The 24,008-nt window shown below is 37.4% G+C and overlaps 1 protein-coding gene across 1 annotated transcript in view; it reads right to left on the bottom strand.

Annotated features, from left to right (window-relative positions):
* The window catches only part of C5 (complement C5), a 125,318-nt gene that overhangs the window by 72,693 nt on the left and 28,617 nt on the right, over positions 1-24,008 (bottom strand). Inside the window, exons 7-19 of the mRNA XM_066367283.1 lie at positions 23,095-23,185; positions 21,004-21,118; positions 19,036-19,162; positions 17,198-17,313; positions 15,424-15,609; positions 13,972-14,175; positions 11,602-11,811; positions 11,335-11,484; positions 8,974-9,103; positions 7,897-7,959; positions 6,637-6,837; positions 5,041-5,131; positions 1,932-2,005 (exon numbers count right to left, since the gene is read on the bottom strand). Of these exons, the coding sequence (XP_066223380.1) occupies positions 1,932-2,005; positions 5,041-5,131; positions 6,637-6,837; positions 7,897-7,959; positions 8,974-9,103; positions 11,335-11,484; positions 11,602-11,811; positions 13,972-14,175; positions 15,424-15,609; positions 17,198-17,313; positions 19,036-19,162; positions 21,004-21,118; positions 23,095-23,185 (1,758 nt within the window). The remainder of the gene's footprint in view (positions 1-1,931; positions 2,006-5,040; positions 5,132-6,636; positions 6,838-7,896; positions 7,960-8,973; positions 9,104-11,334; positions 11,485-11,601; positions 11,812-13,971; positions 14,176-15,423; positions 15,610-17,197; positions 17,314-19,035; positions 19,163-21,003; positions 21,119-23,094; positions 23,186-24,008) is intronic.

Here is a 24,008-nt window from a genome sequence, read left to right as displayed (position 1 = left end):
CACCTATGACCTAACCTTGCCCAGAATACTGGGGTTTGCCACTGAAGGCTGAAGGTGCCCAGGGCCATCAGCCCCATCTATGACACTGTGGACGAGCCTAGGGTATTTCTTCCAAGAAGCAGGTAAACTGATCTCATTTGCACAAGGGCCACTTAACTATGTCTTGCCTGAATAGTCAGGTTTTTTTATTCTTCCCTCGAAGATCTCTGTTGTGGGTGTTGATAGTCCTATTTTCTGCTGCTTTGTTTAATATATAGTGTTTCCTTTATTCCTCCTACCTCAATGCCCCACTCATATTTCAGGCTGGGACCTACTCCTAATTTAGAGCTCTCTTTCCCCCTTTTGCCAACTTCTATTATGAATTTACCTTTGCCACCCAGCTTAGTGTATACCAAGGTTCTCTTTACCATGCCACAGTTGCAGAGCTCCAGGGAAAAGCAACCTGGTCTCATCTCTCCAGGCAGAGGAGAACAGAAGCTCCATTTCCACACATGCTGCAGATGGCTTTTCCAGTCTACCTGAATCATTACCAGCTAGAAGCAGCGGTCATTGGGACTTGGACATGAGCTGCAAAGTATAGAATTGTGACAACAATTCCAGTGCCATGTGGACTTTTCCTGGATGTGGACTTTTCCAGGACTCCTGCTCCTTGTGACAACTCCTAACTGACTGAACTGGGGTTGGGTTGCATTTGCAGGGATTTGGAATGGTGTTGGTGCCAACTTGGACTTGGTGAACATGTTAAGGACACTACTCTTGTATGGATTTTTGCTGTATTGGCCAAGAATTTGCTTAAAGGCTTTAATCACTGTAAAAAAATAAAAGACTGGATAAAGAAGATGTGGCACATATACACCATGGTATACTATTCAGCCATAAGAAATGATGACATCGGATCATTTACAACAAAATGGTGGGATCTCGATAACATTGTACAGAGTAAAATAAGTAAATCAGAAAAAACCAAGAACTGCATGATTCCATACATTGGTGGGACATAAAAATGAAACTAAGAGACATGGACAGGAGTGGGGTGGTTATGGGGGGGGCGGGAGGGAAGGAGGGAGAGGGGAGGGTTACAAAAAACTAGATAGAAGGTGATGGAGGACATTCTGACTTTGGGTGATGGGTATGCAACATAATTGAATGACAAGATTACCTGGACATGTTTTCTTTGAATATATGTACCTTGATTTATTGATGTCACCCCGTTAAAGTTAATAAAAATTTAAAAAGAAAAAAAAATTAGATGTTTTTTTCATCACTGTCACACCCTGTCCCTGAATTTTCTATTTATTGATCTTTATTTCAATAATTATTGGTATTAAAAGAAAACTATTTTTGTTCAACAAATATCAAATTTCATTGAAGGCATGAGTTTTTCAACTAAAGCACCAAATCTCTTTTTAAATATTTATCATTGGCTCCATTTAATGGGTATACAATTTTGACTATAGAAACCAAGATTTTATAAAAATAAAAAATTTCAAACAAAACCAATCCTGAAATTATTTATAAAGTTTCTGCACTAAATCATTACCACACAAGGGCCTAGGCCCAAAAGAGAAGTCATACATTTGTTTTTTACTATACCCAAGCTCTCAGACACTGAAAAAAGAGAAAAAAAAATGGGGCTTGACATCAGCATTTAGAAAATGATGACTGACAGAAGAGCAAAAGAGGAAATCGAGATGGTAAAAAATGTGGTCACATTTAAGACTTTCATAGTACATTAAAAGGAATATTTTTTTAAGTGTCACCACTTAAATCCTGGGGAAACTAAATAGACAATAACAAAAAAAAAAACTATATATTTTTTAATGATGGAGAAAATACAGCATTCTATAATGTCATCATTAAGACAAACCATCAAACCACATTTTGATAATCAAACCACTCCTTAAATGAATATATAACTTAAACTTGCTTACCACTATCTGAAATGCCAACACCTTGAATTTCCCAAGTAGTTAGAGAGTCAGGTAGCACAAACTGCAACTGTTTTCTGAAAGTTAAAATGTTTATGTTCAAATACAGTGAAACATTGATTAACTTGGACAGCATGCATTAAGAGAAATTTTGTTTTATACTATTTTAGAAGAGAAAAATATCACAGCAAAACAAAATTATATCAGATATTAAGGAAAATCAAGCAAAAAAAAAAAAAAAATCCAACCTGACCAGGCCGTGGTGCAGATAGAGCATCGGCCTGGGACGTGGAAGACCCAGGTTTGAAATCCCGAGGTCGCCAGTTTCAGTGCTGGCTCATTTGGTTTGAGCAAGGCTCACCAGCTTGAACCCAAGGTCGCTGGCTTGAGTAAGGAGTCACTCAGTCTGCTGTAGCCCCCCAGTCAAGGCACATATGAGAAAGCAATCAATGAACAACTAAGGTGCTGCAAACAAAGAATTGATGCTTCTCATTTCTCTCCCTTCCTGTCTGTCTGTCGTTATCTGTCCCTCTCTCTCTGTCACAAAAAAATAATAATTATGTAAATCCCTTATTTGTTTTTGTTTTTAGATTTTCATTTGTATGATGAGAATTCAAATTCATAATGATGCCTTTGAAACATTTCAAATTCAAAACATACAAAACAAAGAAAACATGTGTTCACTGTGTAGCATGTTCTAAAATAGGGAAGCAAAGTAATGCACCTTAACAGTGGTCATAACAAAGTTGCCGTAACTAAAAAGTTCTGATTAAGAATAAATTGCCTGACTAGGTGGGTGGCGCAGTGGATAGGGCATCAACCTAAGATGCTGAAGACCCAGGTCTAAAACCCCGAGGTTGCCAGCTTGAGCACAGACTTATCTGGGTTGAGTCCGGGGTTGCTGGCTTGAGTGTAGGATCATAGATATAACCCTGTGGTTCCTGGCTTGAGCCCAAAGGTCACTGACTTGAGCAAGGGGTCACTGGTTCAGCTGGAACACTCAGGTCAAGGCACGTATGAGAAAGCAATCAATGAGCAACTAATGTGCCACAACGAGTTATCATCTCTCTCCTGTCTGTCTGTCCCCGTCTGTCCCTTTCTCTCACACACACACAAACTAAAAGAGTAAAAATAAAAATATATAAATTTATATGCCCTGGCAGGATAGCTCAATTGGTTAGAGCATTGTCCTGAAGCACAGAGGTTGCCAGTTTGATTCTCGGTCAGGGTACATACTGGAACAGGTGTTCCTGTCTCTCTACTGCTCTCTCCTTTTCTTTCTCTAAAGTCAATAAAATAAAAATTAAAAAAAAAGAATAAGTTTATATATTTATTTATTTCATTTAACAAATAGCTACTGTGCGCCAATTCTGAGGCGGGCATAGTGCTAAGTACTGAGTATACGGCACTTAAAAGATGTAGTCCTGCTCTCAAGTAGTTTACAGTCTAGTGGAAAAAATAACTAAGCAAATAAATTGCAATGCACTGTAATAACTGTACCAATAAAGCATTTAAAAATTGAGGCAATGTGCATTTATTTATTTATTAGAGAGAGAAAGGGAGGCGGAGAGACAGACTCCCACATGTGCCCTGACCGTGATCTACCTGGCAAGCCCTCTAGGGGGCAATACTCTGCCCATCTGGGGTGTTGCTCGGTTGCAACTGGAGCCATTTATTTAGTGCCTGCGGTGAGGCAATACAGCCATCCTCAGCGCTCGAGGTCAACTTGCTCGAGCTAATTGAGCCATGGCTGTGGGAAAGGAATGAGAGAGAGAGAGAGAGAGAGAGAGAGAGAGAGAAGGGGGAGGAGTGGAGACGCAGATAGTCGTTTCTTCTGTATGCCCTGACCAGGAATTAAACTGGGACTTCCACAGGCTGGGCGACGCTCTACCACTGAGCCAACCGGCCAGGGCCTATTTATTTATTTTAGTGCCTCTACAATCCAGACAAGTCTATGCCAGGTCCTAGATATAAAATACAATAATGTGAATTTGGCCTTACCCTGGAGGAAATCACATTTTAATGTGGAGATGGGCAGGTAAATGGTCATTATAATACTACAACACATGCAGCAGGGTTAATCAGGAGGGGTAATTTATCCACTCACTGGTAGGGTAGGAACAGTGATCGGGAGGCTTAGCATAGGAAGTGCTAGCCAAAGGGCAATGCCAACAGAAATAACAACACTAGAGAAAGAATTAGAGGGGACAAGGAGACCCATTAGAAGACCGATGCCAGGCTCAGGACTCAGTGCCTTGGCTGCTCCTTGAAAAGTCACTGCTTTGAGCACCCAAGGAAGGGTGGTAGTCAGGGACTTGGCATTATTCATCACTGTTTTCAGTGACTGGTACCAAACAGGCATTCCATAAAAATATGTTGAATAAAGGAATTTAATGAGAAAAGAACCTTTCTTATTAATCATTTGTTTTATAATACAGATATTTCAGGATAAAAAAAAAGGTTGCTTAATACAGTATATATAGCACAGTTGTGCACAGCTAATGCTTACTAAAGTGAAATGAAATTAAATGGAATAGAACTCTTCTTCTCCAAGACTTAATTCTGTCTTGGAATAAATTACTAGAACAAAGCACACATTTAAGAAAAAAAAAGAGTGAAGCAAAAAACAAAATTTGGCAAAATGGTAGAATCATCTTGACTGTTAAATAAACTATTGGGAAATGGGTAGTCTTCAGATTTTCGGCCATAATATTTGCATTTTCTCACATTTTCCAGAGGAATGTCAAAGAAGGATATAATACCTTTGTTAGATAGGACAAGGGCCTCAAGTTCTGGGCTATTCTTACTAAATGCTATCCTTGCAAAATGTTAAAATGCAGCACAATATTTTGTAGACCAGCTGTCAATAGGATAAGCTTGATAGGAACCCAACCTGATAAATGTAGCCAACTACAAAGAAAAAATCAACATGTAATTGACCAAATAGTGTATATAAGCAATGGCTAAGCCTCCCTTCAGAAGGCAGGACTTTGGATATGATTCCCAGGTCTCCTTTACTTGCTGTAAGTAAATAAAACTACCTTGCTTCAACCATTTGAATAGAGCACACAAAGTGGAGATGAAAGCTGGGAATTACTTGAGTTCATAATACCTTGTGGAGACATCATGAACTTCCCATAACCAACTTTCTGGAAAATAGCTCCTTATTTCTGATTTGGTTACTTCTGCCAAGGACTGTATCTCTGGAGGAAAAAAGTATATTTAATTATAGAAAAACAAATTCTACTTAGAGCCAAATTTTAAAATATGGACATTATTCTAAAACAAGCATTTTCTAAAAGGTCAACAAAACATGTTGTTTAATGATTTAAAAATAAAACCATTAGGATTTCTCCAATAGCATCGACAAAACAAAGCATAACAATATCTTCAATTATTTATTTTAAATTGCCAAATGTCTAGTGTTCCTGAGATTATGCAAGATACTAATCAGCCTATAAAATTATTTACATTTTTATAATTGCAATAATTCTCTTTATGTGATTCTCTGCCTTAGCTTAGAAATTTACTTATATTTCCTTTAGTCAAAATGAACAGAACTTCTGCTCCTGTCCAAGATGAACTAATAAGGACTGGGGTTATCCTTTCTTAAAAAACAAAACCAGACACATCATATATAACAGTGTTCAGACAGAAGTGACCCAAGACTGTAATCCCTGAGATAAGGGAGAAGAATAGGTAATCCCTAAATTTATAGTTTTCTTGTCTGGAGACAGTTTACAGGATGCAGGGCAGGGAGAGGAACCCATGCAAACCTTTACAGAGTTGGAACAACACATATGGGCATTTGGGGAAGCCAAACTGTCTAGAAAGAGGAGCAGAGTACTAGAGAAGAACTGCAGAGATTGAGTTCTATGTAGCTGAAACCAAACCAGACAATTATGTTGAAAAATTGGACAATGAAAAATACATGTATTAGATTGCTCATGAAAATGCTGCTTGTAATAAGAAAAAAGTCTGAAAACAACCTAAATATATCTATTCACATGGTTTTGGTAGGTAGCCACAAAAATTTATGTTTGCAGAAATGCGTCCATTCAAATGGACAATGTTTAAGATACACTATTAAGCAAAACAATCAATTATAAAATAGGAACTGTCATTCTGCTTTTGTCTGTTTTGACTATGTAGAAATGAAACAAGTCCTAAAAGTTCTGAAAACATATTAATGAGAGTTCTATAAAATCTGAAAATATATGTTGTCCTTGAAACTGAAATAAGATTTCAACTTTTATGTAAGTATACTTAATCTTTGCTCGATTTAGAAATCTTTTGCTATATTTAGCCATATAGGTATAAACAAAATTTTTAATGGTTATAATATCACAGAACCACAGAATTTTACAACTCAGAGGCATATTGGAGATCATCTGGCCTCAACTTGCTTTAAAAATGAGGAGGTTGAGGCTCCGAGAGGATAAACAATCATTCAAGTTTATAGAATGAGTCAACTTTAAACTTGCCCTGGGTCTTGACTACGGACTAGTGTATTCTGCTCTATACTATACATTCCTCTTTGGATTCCTAAACATAATTAATAGATTTTTTTTTTTCTTATGGGTATTTACAAGTTATCTTTTCTACTTTCGATTTTCAATAGAATGTGAAAATTGCCTTCCTTAGCAGCATACAACTACACAAAATTCTTCCTATCAGGAAGTATTGTGATAGAAAACGTCAAACTTACGTAGCCTTCCCAATTGCATATGTTTATGAGTCTCTTCTTCAGCACGGAACTGGTTTGCTATCGTACAACACTTCTTAAAAGCTAGGATGCATCTCGGTCCTTTTTTAATACGGGAAGCTCGTTGTTCACAGGTTTCATCATCATTAAGACGGGCTCCATCATAACAACATTTCTTCACTAATGAATGTACGTAATTAGCAGCTGAAATGATAATAATACAAGTGTCCTTGGTTATGCATAAAGTCACAACATCTCAGGCTTAAAAGGAATCTGAAGGGACACTTGGTTTGACTGCTACGTGATCCCCTTCCCACAACAGTCCTGGCTAGGTGGCTAACCAGTCTCCCTCTGGAACTGCTCTAGGAATGGGGAGAATGTGGCCTCACAAGGTAGGTAGTCCACTCTGATTCATATTAAGTGATTAAAGGGCTTCCTACAACGAAGCTAAATATTAAATCTTTAAACTGGTACTTTGGTTTCAGCATCATTTGACTAAAGTTAACTATCTAAGAAGCCTTCAAATATTTAAAGACAGCTATAACTATGATTACTATATAAGTATTTCCTCCTTCAAGCTAAATATCCTTCTTTTCAAACATTTCTTATGTGGTAGTGGAATCACTCTTTATTGTAAGTACTCAAATGAACGTGTCCCTCTTCTCATATTATTAGAACTTAGAATGAAAGTTAGAATTAAAATAATTCATATGCAAATGGAAGAAGTTATATTATTGTAAGTATGATTATTAGTTGAACAAAGTTCACTTACTCCCAGTTCAATGTTCTCTCTATTGTAAAATTGCCAATCAAATTTCTATTCAAGTAATTTTTATTTGAATTGTTTCCCAAAGAGTAATCCAAAATACTATTAACTGTTAAACATATAAAATAGAAGAAATAGATTTCCAGATATACCCCAAGTTAATAAAATTATGGATTTTTTTTCAAAATAGAATGAAAGAATATTTTAATTGCTAGATTAAGTTTGTAGAGAGGAAATATTTGTGATAAATAAAAGTTAATCTCTTAGATTTTAGGGCTAGAAATAATATTTATCTTCCCCAAACTAAAGTTATGGTGAATTAATTATTGGATTTATTTGGATTCATCTTTTTGAGAGAAGTGAATGAGATATCTGAACATATATTTCTTTTTCCCCATTCTATCTGAGTTAGGGGATATTAGATAATGTTTCATTTTTTCCAGCTTTGAATGATATGACCATAACCTTTATACAATCACATAAAACTTTTACAGTACCTTCTGCCTCTATTTTCAGTTGCAGCATTCTTTTTGGCCTGAGAATTTCTTTACAAGGTTCATCTGTTTTATGGATTTTTTGTTGTTTTATTTTTTTAGTTATAAAGACAAAAAAGAAGAAAGAAAACAGAAGATTAAAATCTCAAAAAAAATTCCATGATATTATGTAAGTACTCACAAATTATTCATTCAAAAACATTGAGAACCTGCTTTCATCTGTGTAGGCATTGCACACTACACACCTTACCATGACTTGTATTATCCTAGGGGAGCTCATGATCTAGTGTCATATAGTTTGACTTGTTTGAACTGAGTTTGGTTGTGAATCCTGAAACCTTTTCGATTCACTGATTACAGGAAAATAGCTAAGAATATAGAGTAAGCAAAGTTTTTGTTGGATATGCTATTTTTATTGTTTTTTCTTTGTGCTATAGTATTACAAATAATAGTATTAAGTATATTTGTGAACAATTTTAAAACCATAGGTGATTTAAGATGTGGTCCTTGCCTGAGGGAGCTCACAGTGCAATGGCTGAGAAAAGATGTATAATGAAGTATAAGAATGTGCAGTAATGCACTGCTATTGTATTACTTATAAACAGAGCTAGTATCTATGATATTTTCTGTAATAAAGCATGAGGAAATGATCAATTTTATGGGGGGGGAGGAAGCCTCATAGAGGAGAGGATTCTTACACAAGCTTCTCCAGGCTAATAAAAAGGAAAGCAGTTTAATAAAAAAAGGCCTAAAGGTGTAAAATAGCATAGTGCCACCCAAATGCCACACGTGGTTCTGCATAGCTTAAACATAAGGTAATGTAAGGTAGAGCAGGATGAGAAATCGTTGGAGAGAGTTGGGCAGAAGATCATGGGAAGCTCTGAGTATTACACTAAAAAATATGAACTTTATCTGAAAGGCTAATGAAACGTACCATACGAGGGCATTACATAGTCGTGTCATTCTAAGCTCAGTGTATAGACTGCTCTGGAGGACAAACAGAAATGAGACCTGGGAGGTAAATGACCGATGTAAATTCAGTCAATTTGAAGAATAAACAAAAAATGCTGAGTGTTTTACCATTTTGTTGGGTGTCATCTGCATTTGCATTGGTGAGGAAGGTGAGTCCAGCCAGGTGAAATACATCTGCATTGTTGCGGCCACCACCTGCCCCACAGCCCAGGTCACTCTTTTCCAAAGCTTGAAATACCTGTCAAGACAGGCAAATTATTGAGCCTATTCAGGTATGGAAATCATTTCTCTAAAGCAGTGGTTCTCAACCTTTCTAATGCCGTGACCCCGCAATACAGTTCCTCATGTTGCGATGACCCCAAACCAAAAAATAATTTTGGTGGCTACTTCATAACTGTACTTCATAACTGTTGCTACAGTTATGATTCGGAATGTAAATACTTGATATACATTATGTATTTTCCGATGGCTTTAGGCGACCCCGCTGGGGTCGCGACCCACAGGTTGAGAACCGCTGCTCTAAAGAGCTAAAGATATGAGTTATTTCATGGTTATGACAAACCTGTGAAATACACAGGTCATTTATCAAATGGCCAAAATCCACATTTCCCAAATTCATTCCTTTAGTTTGTTCTTTTGTATTTATAATTATACCTATTCAAAATTAAATCAAGAAATAAGTCTTAAGCGTTGGTCAGGGGATTCTTTGAAACTGGCCCATGGTGTTTTGTATAATACTTAGAATACATTCTGCAATTGATAGAGTAGGCAATTAGGAGCAATAGGCCAGGTACAGAATGTCACCAGGGTGGAAAGTCCCAGGTGCCTAGCAATGGGAAAAACTGGAGAAACAAGTATTAAGGCTAAGACCTTACCCCTAAGGTGACCTTTCCACCTAGCATGTCACTACTCATGCAGCTTAGACTCCCTGACCTTTCCTCCCCTAGCATGTGGGCGGTTTAGACACCTTCAGAGAAAGAACAAGGGGACCAGAGAATAGCCTCAAACAACTCCAGTACAAGTCCTTGTACAAGCGCTACCCTAAGCATTAGCCCTCAGGACAATGAGGTTCTGACCTGCATAGAATAATCTTAGGAACAGAGCCTCAGGTCAGTTGACACAGAGACAGAGTTTTGGTCAAACTAGAGATAACATATAGGTCTCAGTTGTGTTTTAGCTGCAGGCTCAGAAAAGCAGCAAAACACCATGAAGTGATGTCATGGCTGACATCAGATGTAATGACAACCTCCTTCCCTAGTGCTGACCAATCTGTAGTGACCGAGACCCTGAAAGGACACACCTGGAAACCTGGAAAGCTGATAATATTCAACGGAGGTCCTCCCCTGAGACTGCCCTTAAAAATCCCTGTCTTTGGGAAACAGATAAAAACCCTTAAGACAAAGAATGCTTCTCTCTCTCTCTCTCTCTCTCTCTCCTCGCCTTGCCCCAACCCCTTCTTTCCTCAGGTGAGCTCCCTGAGCATGCCTATGCCTTTCCCCTCTTCTTCCCTTAGGCGTGTTATCTTTTGTTCCTGTCTCCTAAGCTCCAGCAGCCCTTCTATTGCCTCTGTCACTTGTTTCCTGAGTCCACACAGCTCAGGCGGCCCTCTTCTACCTCTGCAACTTTCTAAATAAGCGTCTTGTATCAGAATGCTCGGCTCTGAATTCTCTTAGCCAGATTCAAGAACTGAAGTCTAACTCTTCCATTAACACAATCAAACAGCCTCCCCAGAACAAGGAGAAAATAACAGGGTCCATCCATAAATGAGTGAATTAGCAAAAAAATTAATTTTTAAGTTGTTTAAAATGAAAAAAAAAAAAAAAGAGCACCATCTTTTGTGTTTGGGAGAGGAGGACTCTAGGTTTTAAGTGGGTGAGAACTTGTTTGGGGTGCTTATTCTGGTTTTAGTTGTGACCCCCAAATGTTTTCCTTTCTGAATGTTTTAGCCTTAGTTTCCTAGTTATTTCTTCCTTGTTTGAAGAAATTCAAGCTTGGAAAACAGTAGCAGAGCATAGGGGAGACAAATGGAAACTTAGGGAAACTGAATCATTTTCCAATTCTGTACCAATTCTGATTTTTAGGAAAGCAAAAGAACAAGAAACCTCAGAGGTCACCCATCCAGCTTTCTCTTGTACTGCTACTATAACTTCCCCTCCCCTGCCTGCCCCCACCCAACCCCCAAACCCTCCAAATTGATGGCACTTTGTTCCATGATTGGAATTGCTATTGTGGTCATATGTTTTTAAAGTGCTTAACTCTACATTTGGAAGAAGAAGGAAGGATGGACTTGTGCTTTGTGGAGTAACATGACAATGACTTACCTTCCTTAGAACCACTATTATAGAGTGTGACTGTGGAAAAGAGTCTTCCCTTAATTCTTCCCTCACAACCAGCCCTGGGGTCCACACTTTGTGAAGCACTGCACAGAACCATCCATGTACCAGTAACGAAGGCTATGTGTTACTTAACTTTTTCTAGGGACTTCTTGGCTTTCCTTTGGACTCCATAGATAGCGCTGTCCACTGCTGTTAAAGCCACCCAGGAATTTGACTGAGTTGCCATATTAAGAGATACACGTTCACCTGGAGAATATGTACCTGCACCTGGAGACAAATAAACCTAAAAGGTCATTTAAAAAAAAAGGTTATTTTTATGAAACAAAACTCAATAGGTTGCTGTATATACAGTTTCTTTTATTCAGAGGAAAATTCGATTGTGATGTAATTTGTGGCATACCTGGAGCTCGTTGCCACATTTTTCTTCAATATTTAACCAGGCTGAGTCAGACACTAATTCTGCTGTTTGCTCTCCTGTGACGATGTAATAGACCAGCAGACGGGCTGAAGGAACCATGTTCTGTGTCACTGGAATATTTATACTTTGATAAGAGGAATCTGGAAGTTTCTTCCTGGTGCCAAAGTGAACAATTTTGCCCTTGGATAAAATCTAAAAATAAAGAATGGCAGCAACAGTAACTACAAAAACAAAACCTAGGCTTCAGGATGGAGAGTGGAGCCGAAGCAGAAATTAATGTAAAGAAACATAAAATTAACATGTATGGGCCTACTATGTGCCAGGAACTTCTACACTGACTTTAATTCCTTTCATTCTCATAATAACCAGGAAGACAGAAATACATTATCTCCATTGTGCAAATGAAGGGACTGAGGCTCAGGAATTAGCAAAATGTGGCACTGATTTTAGTTCAAAATCACATAACTATAAAAACAGAGAATTAAAATTTGATCTCAAATCTGTTTAAAGTTATCATACTGACACTAAAACTCCTTTGTTTTACTAACTAAAAAAAATAGACAAGTAAGCCAAGTACAGCTTACTAGGAAATTAACTTTTAAAGGCAGAGATTAGGCAAAATATGGGCAAAAGAAATGAATAGACACTTCTCCAAAGAGGACATACAGATAGATGGCCAATAGACAGATGAAAAAAATGTTTAACATCACTAATCATTAGAGAAATGCAAATTAAAACCACAATAAGATACCACCTAACACCTGTCAGAATGGTGCTCATCAACAAAACAACACAGAATAAGTGCTGGTGAGGATGTGGAGAAAAGGGCACCTTCCTGTACTGCTGGTGAGAATGCAGACTGGTGCAGCCACTGTGGAAAACAGTATGGAGATTTCTCAAAAAATTAAAAATCAAACTGCCTTTTGACCCAGCCATCCCACTTTTAGGAATATATCCCAAGAACACCATATCACTGATTCAAAAGGATAAATGCAATTCCAAGTTTATGGCAGCATTGTTCACAATAGCAAAGATCTGGAAACAGCCCAAGTGTCTATCAGTGGACGAGTGGATTAAAAAGCTTTGGTACATATATACAATGAAGTACTATGGGGCCACGAAAAAGAAGGAAATCTTACCTTTTGCGACAACATGGATGGACCTGGAAACTATTATGTTAAGTGAAGTAAGCCAGGTAGAAAAAAAAAATATCATATGACCTCACTCATTTGAGGAATCCAATGAACAATGTGAATCGAGGAACGGAATTGAGACAGAGGAGGAATCAAAGGGACCAGAGGGAAAGAGGACAGAGGGAAAGGAGATGATAGGATGGGATAAAGCTGAAGGGAAGGGGGGAGGGCTTTTTGGGGAGGGGGGCAAAGGAGATGTTGAGGGGAATACGGGGGAGGGTGGGATGCATTCGGGGCAACACTAGAATCTATGTAAACACAATAAATGAAAACCAATAAAAAAAAATAAAGGCAGAGAATTAGGTTCTAAATTGGAGACATAAGTTTAAAAATTACAAACTCCAGGAAGCCAAAATGTTTTCAAAGATCTCTTAAGTTGTCCCTAGCAGGACTGGATGCAGTAGACAGCAAGTTTTGATAGACAGTCCCTATATAGGTCCCCTTCATCAGTTGATATGATCATTGGACCTCATTTATTTTTTAATTTCTTTCTCAAAAATGTTGAAAAATTCATCATCCCCTGTTTGGCTTGCCCACTGGAATAATTCATTCCATTTCTTTAACAATTGTCAGGAAGCCCTTAACACTTTTCACACATTCCTCCCAAGGTTTCACTGAGAGGCTTCACTGACCACCGCTGCTAACATGAGTCATATCATAAGGGATGTTATGGAGCTGTAGAATCGGAGCAGGTATTCTGTGACTCGACACTTAACAGAATGTGGGTTCTCCCTTCATGCCAGTGAAATGAACGTATTTTAAATAGCTGTAGACATGTCATCTTTGGCCATGATATAGAGCAAAGGTAATGTGATAATTGAATTAGGCCCTCTCTGAGGAGTAGTCAACTCTCTTTGGTGAAAGGAGATCAAACAAGGAGTCAGAGGTTCCCAGTTCAAATCGACATCCTCCTCTTTTGAGCTGAGTGACTACGGCAAGTCTTTTAACCTCTCTCTCAGTTTCCTCAGCTCTAAAATGGTCATGAAGAACACGCCTAATCTCAAAGGTTTTCGAAAAACTGGTTATCAGATTAGATGATGTGGTTGAAACGCTTTGTTAAAATAATTGTAAGGGATCATTCCAATGTTTCTCTACAAGCAAAAAATAATGTTCCAGGTGCGGGAATAAACAGATGTAAATCTAACATTATTGTACTTACCAAGAAATTGTAGTGAGTGATTTTGTCAATATATGGACTTTTGGGAGTAACAATAATATTTAGATGTTCTCCCACGAGCAAAGATCTGTAGTTCCCAGTCCAGTCGATATAAAGGTAACTCTGGCTGAGAGATGAGTATGCCACTGCTCTGTAATCTCTGCTGGCCTGATTTTCTTCCGGAAGGTCTGGGTCATCAGTCCGGACCTAGAAAGGAACAGTTTCAGAGAAGACATGTGGACTGTGATGCAATGTTTCCTGTGATATATATACCTTTTAAATTCCTTTCTTTGCTTTCTAAATTTCTAAATTTCATACCACCAAATGATGAAGAAAGGAAAACCTCCACTACTCCCATGTTTATACTGCTGTGAAATTAAGTAATTTTACAAAGACTCTGGACAACAGTTAGGATCATACGGGATTATGGGCTGTGGTGGAAAAGTCCACTGAAGTGAAGAGAGAAAGATACTCCTGGTAAAAATATTGGTACCCTTCCTGAAATGTAATGGCAAATTGAGGATTCCTCTTCCTGTGAGGGGGGATGGCAGAAATTCAGGGTAGTGCTGAGAACGTCATGAGGACTAGGGGACAGGAGTTATCAATGCACATCAGAGATTCTCTGGCCCAATTTCATAATGGTACAGAGAAGTGTTTATAAACACAGGGCAGAAATGATGTCATGGCAGCAATGTCCACCTTTGACAGCAAAGGGATCAGTAGTTCATGCTCTGAATTATAATACGTTATTGGTTTACATCCCAGTGTTTACCATTTATTAACTCTGGATAAGTTGTATAAGAGAAATTTGAAGCCTCTGTTTTCTCAGCTGCAAAATGGCAAAGATAATATTCACTAGCTCAGAGAGCTGATTAAGTGGGTATTAAATGTGATCTACATAAAGTTCATAATGCGATGCTTAGCACTTTCTAAGTGCTTGGTAGATGATAGTGAATGTATGTGTACTGCAGTCATTAATGTGTATTATTAAGTTATTCATTTTTTACTTAGAATTGGGAACTCAGACACTATTTGCTGGAAGAGAAGATACTAAGTGAGCTCTATGGTGGAGTGGTTCACACAGCTAGAAAAAAAGGGAGGCTCCTATATTTAACCATTTTGTGGCTCTGAAAAGAGATATATCTGATAAATTGGGGGTAGGAGAGAGACTATTCCTACCACTGACTTCCACTGCTATATACCTATTCTGAAGCATCTAGATTCTAATACAGTTTTACTGATGTAAGAAAAAATAATTAATTCTCCCACCCCAAAAGTGATAGATTTATCTTCCTCTAGTGTTATTTTTATTTATTCATTCATTTTTGGATGCAAAATTGTGGAACCACTCACTGGACTCAAGTATAAAATCTGCCGCATCTGTTCTACACACTTGCCAAAGTACACCGTCAAAAGTACACATTGTCCTAGAAAATCTAACAGAATTCAGCTCACATTAAACTCCAGTGCTGTCACTCCAGCCGGGAGATTAACCACAAATGAAGCTACTCCATCGCTGGAATCTGTTACGCTTTTCTTTGATTCCAAGTCAGCTGTCTCTTGGTTTTCATCGACCGTTTGTGCATTCAGGGTCACAGACACTCCTCCCACTGATTTGTCAAATGAATCTTTAACCTGCACCTGTTTGTCAGAACAATCCAAATTCAATTAGTCAGCTCAGCCCTTTTTTTTTAAAAAAAAAATTTTTATTGAATTTATTGGGGGTGACATTGGATAATTAAATTATGTATGTCTCAGGTATACAATTCTATAATATATCATCTGTATGTTGTACTGTGTGTTCACCACCCCAAAGCAAGTCTCTTTCCATCACTATTATCCGCCTTTCACTCTTCTACCTCCCTCTATCCCTTAGCCTTTCGTAATTCCCCTGCTGTTATCTATGATTTTCTTCTTTGCTTAATCCCTTCACCTTTTTCACCCAGCTCAACGCTTGTTTTAAAGCAGAACAATTCTGAAATATTTTCTTTCCTCTCCACCAAAATACAAATTATTCATGTAAATATAAATTATTCAATAAAGAGAAGTGTTCTCAGCTTACGAAAAGATTTAATTCTATTTAGCTAAATCATTTTTAATAGATTTTCCTGTATATCAAGCAGACTTAGAACATAAATATATTATTTTTTCAATGTGCCAAGTAGATGTGATAAAGTCTTCTGCTATCTAACCTTTGTGTTTCTTCAGTTGGCTTAGGACTGAATAAAAGAGAAAATGAGACAGTTGTTTCTAGGAAGGAATCTTTTTGATATCAAAAACAATAAATGCATCCTTCTTTCTCTTAACCTCTACCTCTTACTGCCGTGCATGTAATTATATGTAATTCCCGTAAATATATATTTCATATTATTTTCTTTTCATATGTGATATTAAGAGCCAGTGACCTACAGTATGTAAGAAGTAAAACATTTTAGTTATACTAAAGCGGAATTTTTAAAGCAGCATATTTTCAGAGAATTAAAAACCTGTTCTGGCTTTCTAAATGAAGAACAGGGAACAAATTTTCTATTTTAAAAATATAATATATTGTATATACTAAATATAAATACAATGTAATTTAAAAAGCCAAAGGAATGTTTAATTCCATACTATCAGCTTTTAAAAAAGGAAAAGTGGAGGAAGGAGAGAAACATTAAATAGTAAGGAGAAAGCAAAAAAGACAGAGAAAAGCATCAGGAACAGAAGTCACGATGTAGAGGATGAAGAACAATACAGACAGCTGAGATCAGACAGAGTTACGCACAAGAAGAATAAGAGTTACGCACAAGGAGAATACAGAGTGAAAAGCACAAGATGCAAATTCAGAGACAAACAGACTGTGAAAGATGGTGAGAGACGAATTCCTTTTCAAGGAATGATATCTCTATCTTAAGGCTTTTTAGGAACATGCCACCAAATAGTTTTAAATGTTAATGTTTTTTGAACTATATAGACTTATGGGAATTTACATATAATATAATGCAATGCTTATTTAGGGAATGCCTAACATGGGCTATGTTATTAAATACTGACATGTGCCCTAAGGCTGAAGCTGGCCTGCAGTTTCCCACCCCTGTTCACATACACAGAAGGGGCAGCTCTTACGGAACGAATTCCCTTCTTGATCTGCCTGTCTAATGTTCTTCCCCTACTTGCCACCCGCCATGTTTTCTGTAAACAGAAAAAGACAATTATATTCAGCGGTTTCTCCCCACCCTTCTTCATCTACCTTGACGGAATATGGAATTCCCGGCTTCAGGAAAAGAGGAGTAGCAACCAAATTCAGTTTGTAGGGAGAGAGGAGGTATTTGACACCAGTTAATTCTGCCTCTTCAGAAAATCCACCTAAAGAAATGACAAGGATAACGACCTCTTTAGGGAGGAGATTGATCTGTATGAGGATCTATTTTATCTTGTTATTTCTCCACAGACTTGTTACTCCACTCACTCCATCCGTGCACTCATTCATTTACCAATCATAAGTTGAATGTGGGTCCTGGCTCAGAGGGGCAGTGCAGAGAAGAGTTGAAACCTCAGGAGTTTCCAAAGCCTTGCAAGGCTTCTACATAGAGCTGCCCTGTGTAGAATTAGAGCTATAGGACTGGATTGAGGAAGAATGCAAAAAAGGGACACCACTTTTTGTCAGAGGTCTGAGTTTCAGTTGAACATATGCAAAGGATTAAGGAGAAAAGGGAAAGGTAGGCCAGAGACTATGCCTTACAGGGGATTCATCATTAGACTGCAGAAATGTTATGTTACTCAACCTAGGAGATCACCTTCCTCTCAAGGTCAATAACATTAACTAGTTTGCTTAAGGCACACATAGAATTCCTTCTTGTTACAGATTCTTTGTTTACCTGTGTTATAGCTGCCAGTGTATAAGCCACTTGAGAGCTGGGATTATACATCACTCATATTTGGAAGCCTGCATGTTTAGCAATATTCTTTGACTACTTCATAAATACTTATTAAACGGAATTTATTTGAAATAAATTGAGTAAAAATAAAAGTAAAGAAACTTTAAAATAACGTCAAAAACAACAGCCAGGGCAAGGAGAATAAAGTCATCATCATTCTCTAACATGTATTGAGCATCTGATATATACAAAGTGCTCAATAACTGAATAATTACCTCCATTCTTCATTATGCTATCCTAGAAGGACAAATTTAAAGAGGTAAAATAGGCCTTAGGGATTATCTGGTTTATCTTTAATTTTACAGGGGAAAAAAATAGACTCAGTGTAGTTAAATTATTTGTTCAAGCTTAGTTGAGGTTCAATATAAACCTGAAAATATAAAGAACATTAGTAATCAAGACATACCAGAGTAAAACAATTTGACTCAACTTGGAATAGTAATTAATAACTATTAAATACCATTAGAGTGGGGTTAAGAGCACTATGTAAAATGTTAATGATGCTAAGAAAGTAGTTAAGTGGACCCAAGAAAGAGGAGGAGGAAAAGAAGGAGGACGATGAGGAGAAGGGCTAACTTATATGGTCCTCATTATGTACTAGTTTAAGTGCTTTGGGTATATGGACTCTTTGATCCTCACCACAACCTATGAAGTATATACTATTATTGCACCTATTTTAGAAACATTCTTGTCCCCAATTGTAGTTAGAATTCCTGAACATTACAGCTGAAAGGGCTTTAGGAGGCCTTTGGTTCAACTTCATCATTGCACAGATAAGGAGATGAAAACAGTAACTTTCATTTCATAGGACTTTATCAAACATTTTTGCATACATAATTTTATTTTGACTTTGTTTCTCACCAGGTGAGAACACTGGGGTGCCAGATGTTCACGCCAGACAGCCTGCAGAACCACTGGAGCTATCACCTGGGCAGGTGTTGTCTTGCAGCTCAGGCAATGGAAACCCAATGACTACAGAGTGGCAGAACTATATTCTAATCTCAGCTTTTAAAGACATAAAAGTTAAATTTTAACTATGAAAGAAAATAAAATATGAAATAACTGTATACATTATTTATACCTTTAATATGCTGTCTAAATATTTTCCAAGATAAAAAAAGGAAAAATAAAATGAATAAAGGAAACTTACCTGTAGACTCTATGACTTGTACACCAATATAAAGGTACTTATTGTTTAAGTCTTCCAGACTGTCGTAGGGCAATTCTTTAATTGCTGTTTCAGAGTTAAATGTGACTTTAACAATTCCATTTATCAACTTTTTTAAAGGGGAAAATGAAATAGTTATTTCAGAGAGAAACGCATAAGGAAAAATGAACAAAACCTACTTTAACAGTCTCTCAAGCAAAAGCCAATATCAGGAGAATGGTTTATCATCACCAGTAAGTAAATGACTGGGTCCTCAATTAAGCCCAGAACGTTATTTTTAATCTATTTTACAGAATTATATACATGGAGAGTCTTAAACATCATTTGATTCAACAGGTCTTCTTTGTACTAACTGACGAAGATGTTTTCTTCCAATTTCCGAGTCATCGGCCATCTTTCTAGGCCTCTCAGTTTACTTTTTCCTTAACAGAGTTTGTTGGGTTTTATATTTATTTTGTGCTTTGTTGCTTACATATATAAACACTAATTAAAAAACATAAAATGGGTAAAGGGGTTAAGTTATATCACATAACTTAATTATTAAGCACAATACTAAAATAGATTTTGCCTTATTTTTTCCTCTAAAATTAAATACCTTGAAGCTAGGAATTTTTGCATTATTTAGCTTTAAACATCAGTGTCTAGCATAGACTCTTGCATTAAAAATAGGCAACAGCCCTGGCCAGGTAGCTCAGTTGGGTTGAGCATTGTCCTGATATGCCAAGGTTGTGGGTTTGATCTTCAGTCAGGGCACATACAAGAGCCAACAAATGAATGCATAAATAAGTGGAACAACAAATCGATGTTTCTCTCTTTCTCTTTCTCTCTCCTTTCCTCTCTCTCTAAAATCAATGAATAAAAAAAGAGGCATCTAATTTATATCTTGAAGAACTAAAACTGTCTTTTGAAAAAGCAAAGACTAGCCCTGACCAGATAGTTAGGTTAGAGTGTAGTCCCAAAGCACAGAAGTTGCCAGTTTGATTCCCAGTCAGGGTACATACAGGAACAGATTAATGTTCCTGTCACTTTCTCCCTTCTATTCTCTCTAAAGTCAACCAATAAAATTATTATTTTTTAGTTAAAAAAAGAAAAGAAAAAGAAAAAGCTAAATAACTGATGATGGAAACTACACGAACATGCAACAATGAGGAGAGCGACATGAGTTATCATCTATGGTATAAGGTAAAAAACACTGAACAAGTCAGACCAAAGTGGGTTTAGTGTAGAAAATGATAGAGGAGTAAATAAACCATTACAGTAAAGAAAGGTTTTTCCACGTCAGCACTATTGACATTCTGGAAAGATAACTCTTTGTTGTAGGGTACTGCTCTGTGCATTGTAGGGGCTTAGCAGCATCCCTGGCCTCTCCCCACTAAGTGCCAACAGCATCCTCTCCCCCAGTTATGACAACCATAAATGCCTGTGGACATTACCAAATGTCCCCTGAGGGGTAAGAAATAATCCCTGATTGAGAACCATGGCAGTAAATTGTCAAAAGTACTCTATTAAGAGAGACTCAAGGCATAAGGGAGTGCCTGGAAGGGGCAGTTTACCTAGTGGAGAGGAATCAGGGAGACTTCCCAGAGAAAGGTTGTCAAGGGTGAGACTTTAAGACCGAGGAGGAATTAGCCAGGCAAAGAAGAGGCAGGAGGGGACAAAGGACAAGAGCATTTCCAAGCAGGAGCAGGATTACAAAGACCGGGAAGCAACAGAGACCTAGTATAAGGGAGAGGAAAGGGGGAAATGGCATGAGATAGGCTGGTGAGAGGGAATGATGTCATGGAAAGTGGGCTTTATCCTAAAGACAGTGAGAAGCTGATGGAGGATTTTCGGCTTCCATTTTGACATCTATATAAAATAAGGGATCAGACTAGATAATTTGAATAATTTTCCATCTCTAGCATTCATGATGTATCATTAGGTATAAGTGAACATGTCTTAATATCTTACCATTTTGTTTTGCATTGCTTTTAGCATCATTTCTTTATGATCATCATGTAAATCATCTTTTATTCCAAAATATATATAAACATCAGCCTCACTGACGACTGTGTTATAAAAATATCTGTCAAATAATAATACTATAAGATTATTTTGCTAACATGGTTACAATAATAAAATTCAGATAAACTTTAAAAATTTTAAATTACACAGAGTACTTGATATACTTTCAATTGTCTTTTATCCAGTCTTACATTTCATCCTCATAAAGCTACAATAATAAAGATTTTATCACTATGTGCTTGATAAAAAAAAATTATCTTGAGATAAAAAAACTCAAGTCCAAAGCACTTTCCTACAGAACACATTACTTTCTTTGATGATTATGATGTCAGTGAGGAGCTGCTTCCTATTTCCTTTTACATCTTTAAAAGCATGCCTAATCTTACTGTTATATGAGATAGATTTTATTTTAATCCAAAGTGCATATTACCTTTTTGGTTTAGAATTAAAAGAAAGGATAAAGGAAACTTTCTGACCAGCAAATAATGCTATAGCAAGAACTAACTTTCCTTACTTATAGTTTGAACAAAGTGTCTCCATTAGAATAAATTAATTTCTATAACTCTATGTCATGTGTGGTTTAGACTAAATTGCAAACACTTGATTTTAGGAATAAATGTTAGCAAAAAAAAAGGGTAGCATATGAGGGCATGGACTGGAACCAGACAGACTGTGTGAAATCTTAGGCAGTTACTGAACATTTATGTACCTCTGTTTCTTCATTTGTAAAATGGGAATAGTAATAGTATCTATACCTCATAGAGTTTTCATAAAGATTAAATGAGGTAATATAGCCAGAGTGCTTCAAAAGTGCCTGACACATACAGTTATATAAATTGGTTATTGTTACTAATAAGTATATATTATCATTTTTAAACGACCTAAAATTTGTGGTAGATTGCTTGTAAAACTAACCTCAACTCTCCACTTCCCCATATATCCACCATCTTTGCAGCTCCTTATGTGCAAAGAGTATGAAGGGATTTTATTTCCTCTGGGCTGATCTTGTAACTTGCTCTGGCTAAAGAATGTAGTGGAAGGGAGATTGTGCTAGTCTCAAGCTTAGGCCTCTAGAAGACTCTTATGCTTCCATATTCTATCCCTGAGCATTTTTGCCACTACAGGCTAGTCTGCTGGATGATGAGAGATACACATGGTCCAATCCTTGTAGCTCCAGTCAACTGCCAGCCAACTACCAGCTATGGAAGAGCTCCCTAGACCAGCCAGCCTCCAGCTGACCTGCCAAATGACATCAGGTGCATAGGTGAGACGAGCTGAGATAAGCCTAGTCCGGATCAGCAAAACTGCCCGGCTAACTCATAAATGGTCATAGTTTTAAGGTACTGAGTCTTGAAGTAGTTACACAGCATTCGTAGGTTGATTAAGCCATTAAAAATGAAAAGTGGAACATGGAGGTTGCTGGTTTGATTCCCTGATCAGGGCACATACAGAAGTAGCTCGATGTTCTTGTCTCTCTCTCTCTCAAAAAAAAAAACCCAACAAATGACAAGGAGAGAAGGCTTCATATTTAAGTCCAATATCTTAAGTCATGCTAGTTCCTAAACATATGCAATGATTCTGTAGGGTTATTTTATTTTAGTTTGCTGGTGAATATATAAAAAAGCTAAAATTAGAACCAGATCACATTAAAATGAGCAAATAAACTATAGGCATAATGTCTCTTCAATCATCAATCTGAAAGTCATGGCAGATATTGCCAACAAATCACTGATCTCAGCGATACAGGGTAAGGCAAAAGTAGATTTACATTTATTGTGGAAAATAATATAATAATAAATAAACAATAATACAAGAATAAGCTCCGTGTTTCATGTACTCACAACTGTAAACCTACTTTTGCCCTGCCTATATTTAAGTGTATTAAATTAACACACCTTGCACCTTAAACTTTCACAATGTTATATATTAATTACATCTCAATAAAGGTGGGAAAAAATCAGAGATCTCACTTTGGGCAACTATCACCAACTAGAGTTGGCACTCAATTTAGCTGGATAATATAAACAACTTTCTTACCTTGCTTTTATAGTAATCTCAAAATTATTAAAGCTCTTATAGCCAATGAAAGTATTTTCTGGTTCTATGGAGATGGACATATGTGGCAACACTGAAAACAGAAAGAAAGAGTCAATATTACCACTGAAATTAGAGCAGCTTTCTTTCAGGTGTAGTTGATAATAACATCAACACAACATCCAGCTGTCATCATCATCATTATCAACAGTGACATCATCACTGGGAAGCCTCCCATTCCACCAATCACAGGTCAATCCAGCTTTAAGTACCGGAAGCACTTTGTTTATACTCAGATTACAGCATTTATTACAGGCAGTTGTTTATTTCTTTGCCTAGAGTATGGACTCCTTGAAAACAAAAAGACTGTTCTCTATTTATCTATGTATATTTCCCCCTCTCACCTGTCTCATGTCTTAAACATACTAAATGTTTAATAAATGTTTATTAAATTGAAAATAAAACATTCTTGCTTATTTAACATTTCCCTTTTTTTGTCCAGTGGATGAAATCCAACCAATCCCCAAATTCCAGCATAAAACTCTGTCATTAGTCAAGAGAGCTTAGGCCCTAGCCGGTTGGCTCAGTGGTAGAGTGCTGGTGTGCAGGAGTCCCGGGCTCGATTCCTGGCCAGGGCACACAGGAGAAGCGCCCATCTGCTTCTCCACCCCTCTCCCTCTCCTTCCTCTCTGTCTCTCTCTTCCCCTCCGCAGCTAAGGATGGCTCCATGGCCTCTGCCTCAGGCGCTAGAATGGCTCTGGTCGCAACAAAGCAATGCCCCAGATGGGCAGAGCATTGCCCCCTGGTGGGCATGCCGGGTGGATTTCGGTCGGGCGCATGCAGGAGTCTGTCTGACTGCCTCCCCGTTTCCAACTTCAGAAACAAAAAAAAACAAACAAAAAAAAGAACAGAGAACT

The sequence above is a fragment of the Saccopteryx leptura genome, chromosome 2 (assembly GCF_036850995.1).
Source record: "Saccopteryx leptura isolate mSacLep1 chromosome 2, mSacLep1_pri_phased_curated, whole genome shotgun sequence".
NCBI classification, from domain to species: Eukaryota; Metazoa; Chordata; class Mammalia; order Chiroptera; family Emballonuridae; genus Saccopteryx; species Saccopteryx leptura.
The sequence above is the reverse complement of the archived record's forward strand: the minus strand, read 5'-3'. Positions and strand labels throughout refer to the sequence as shown.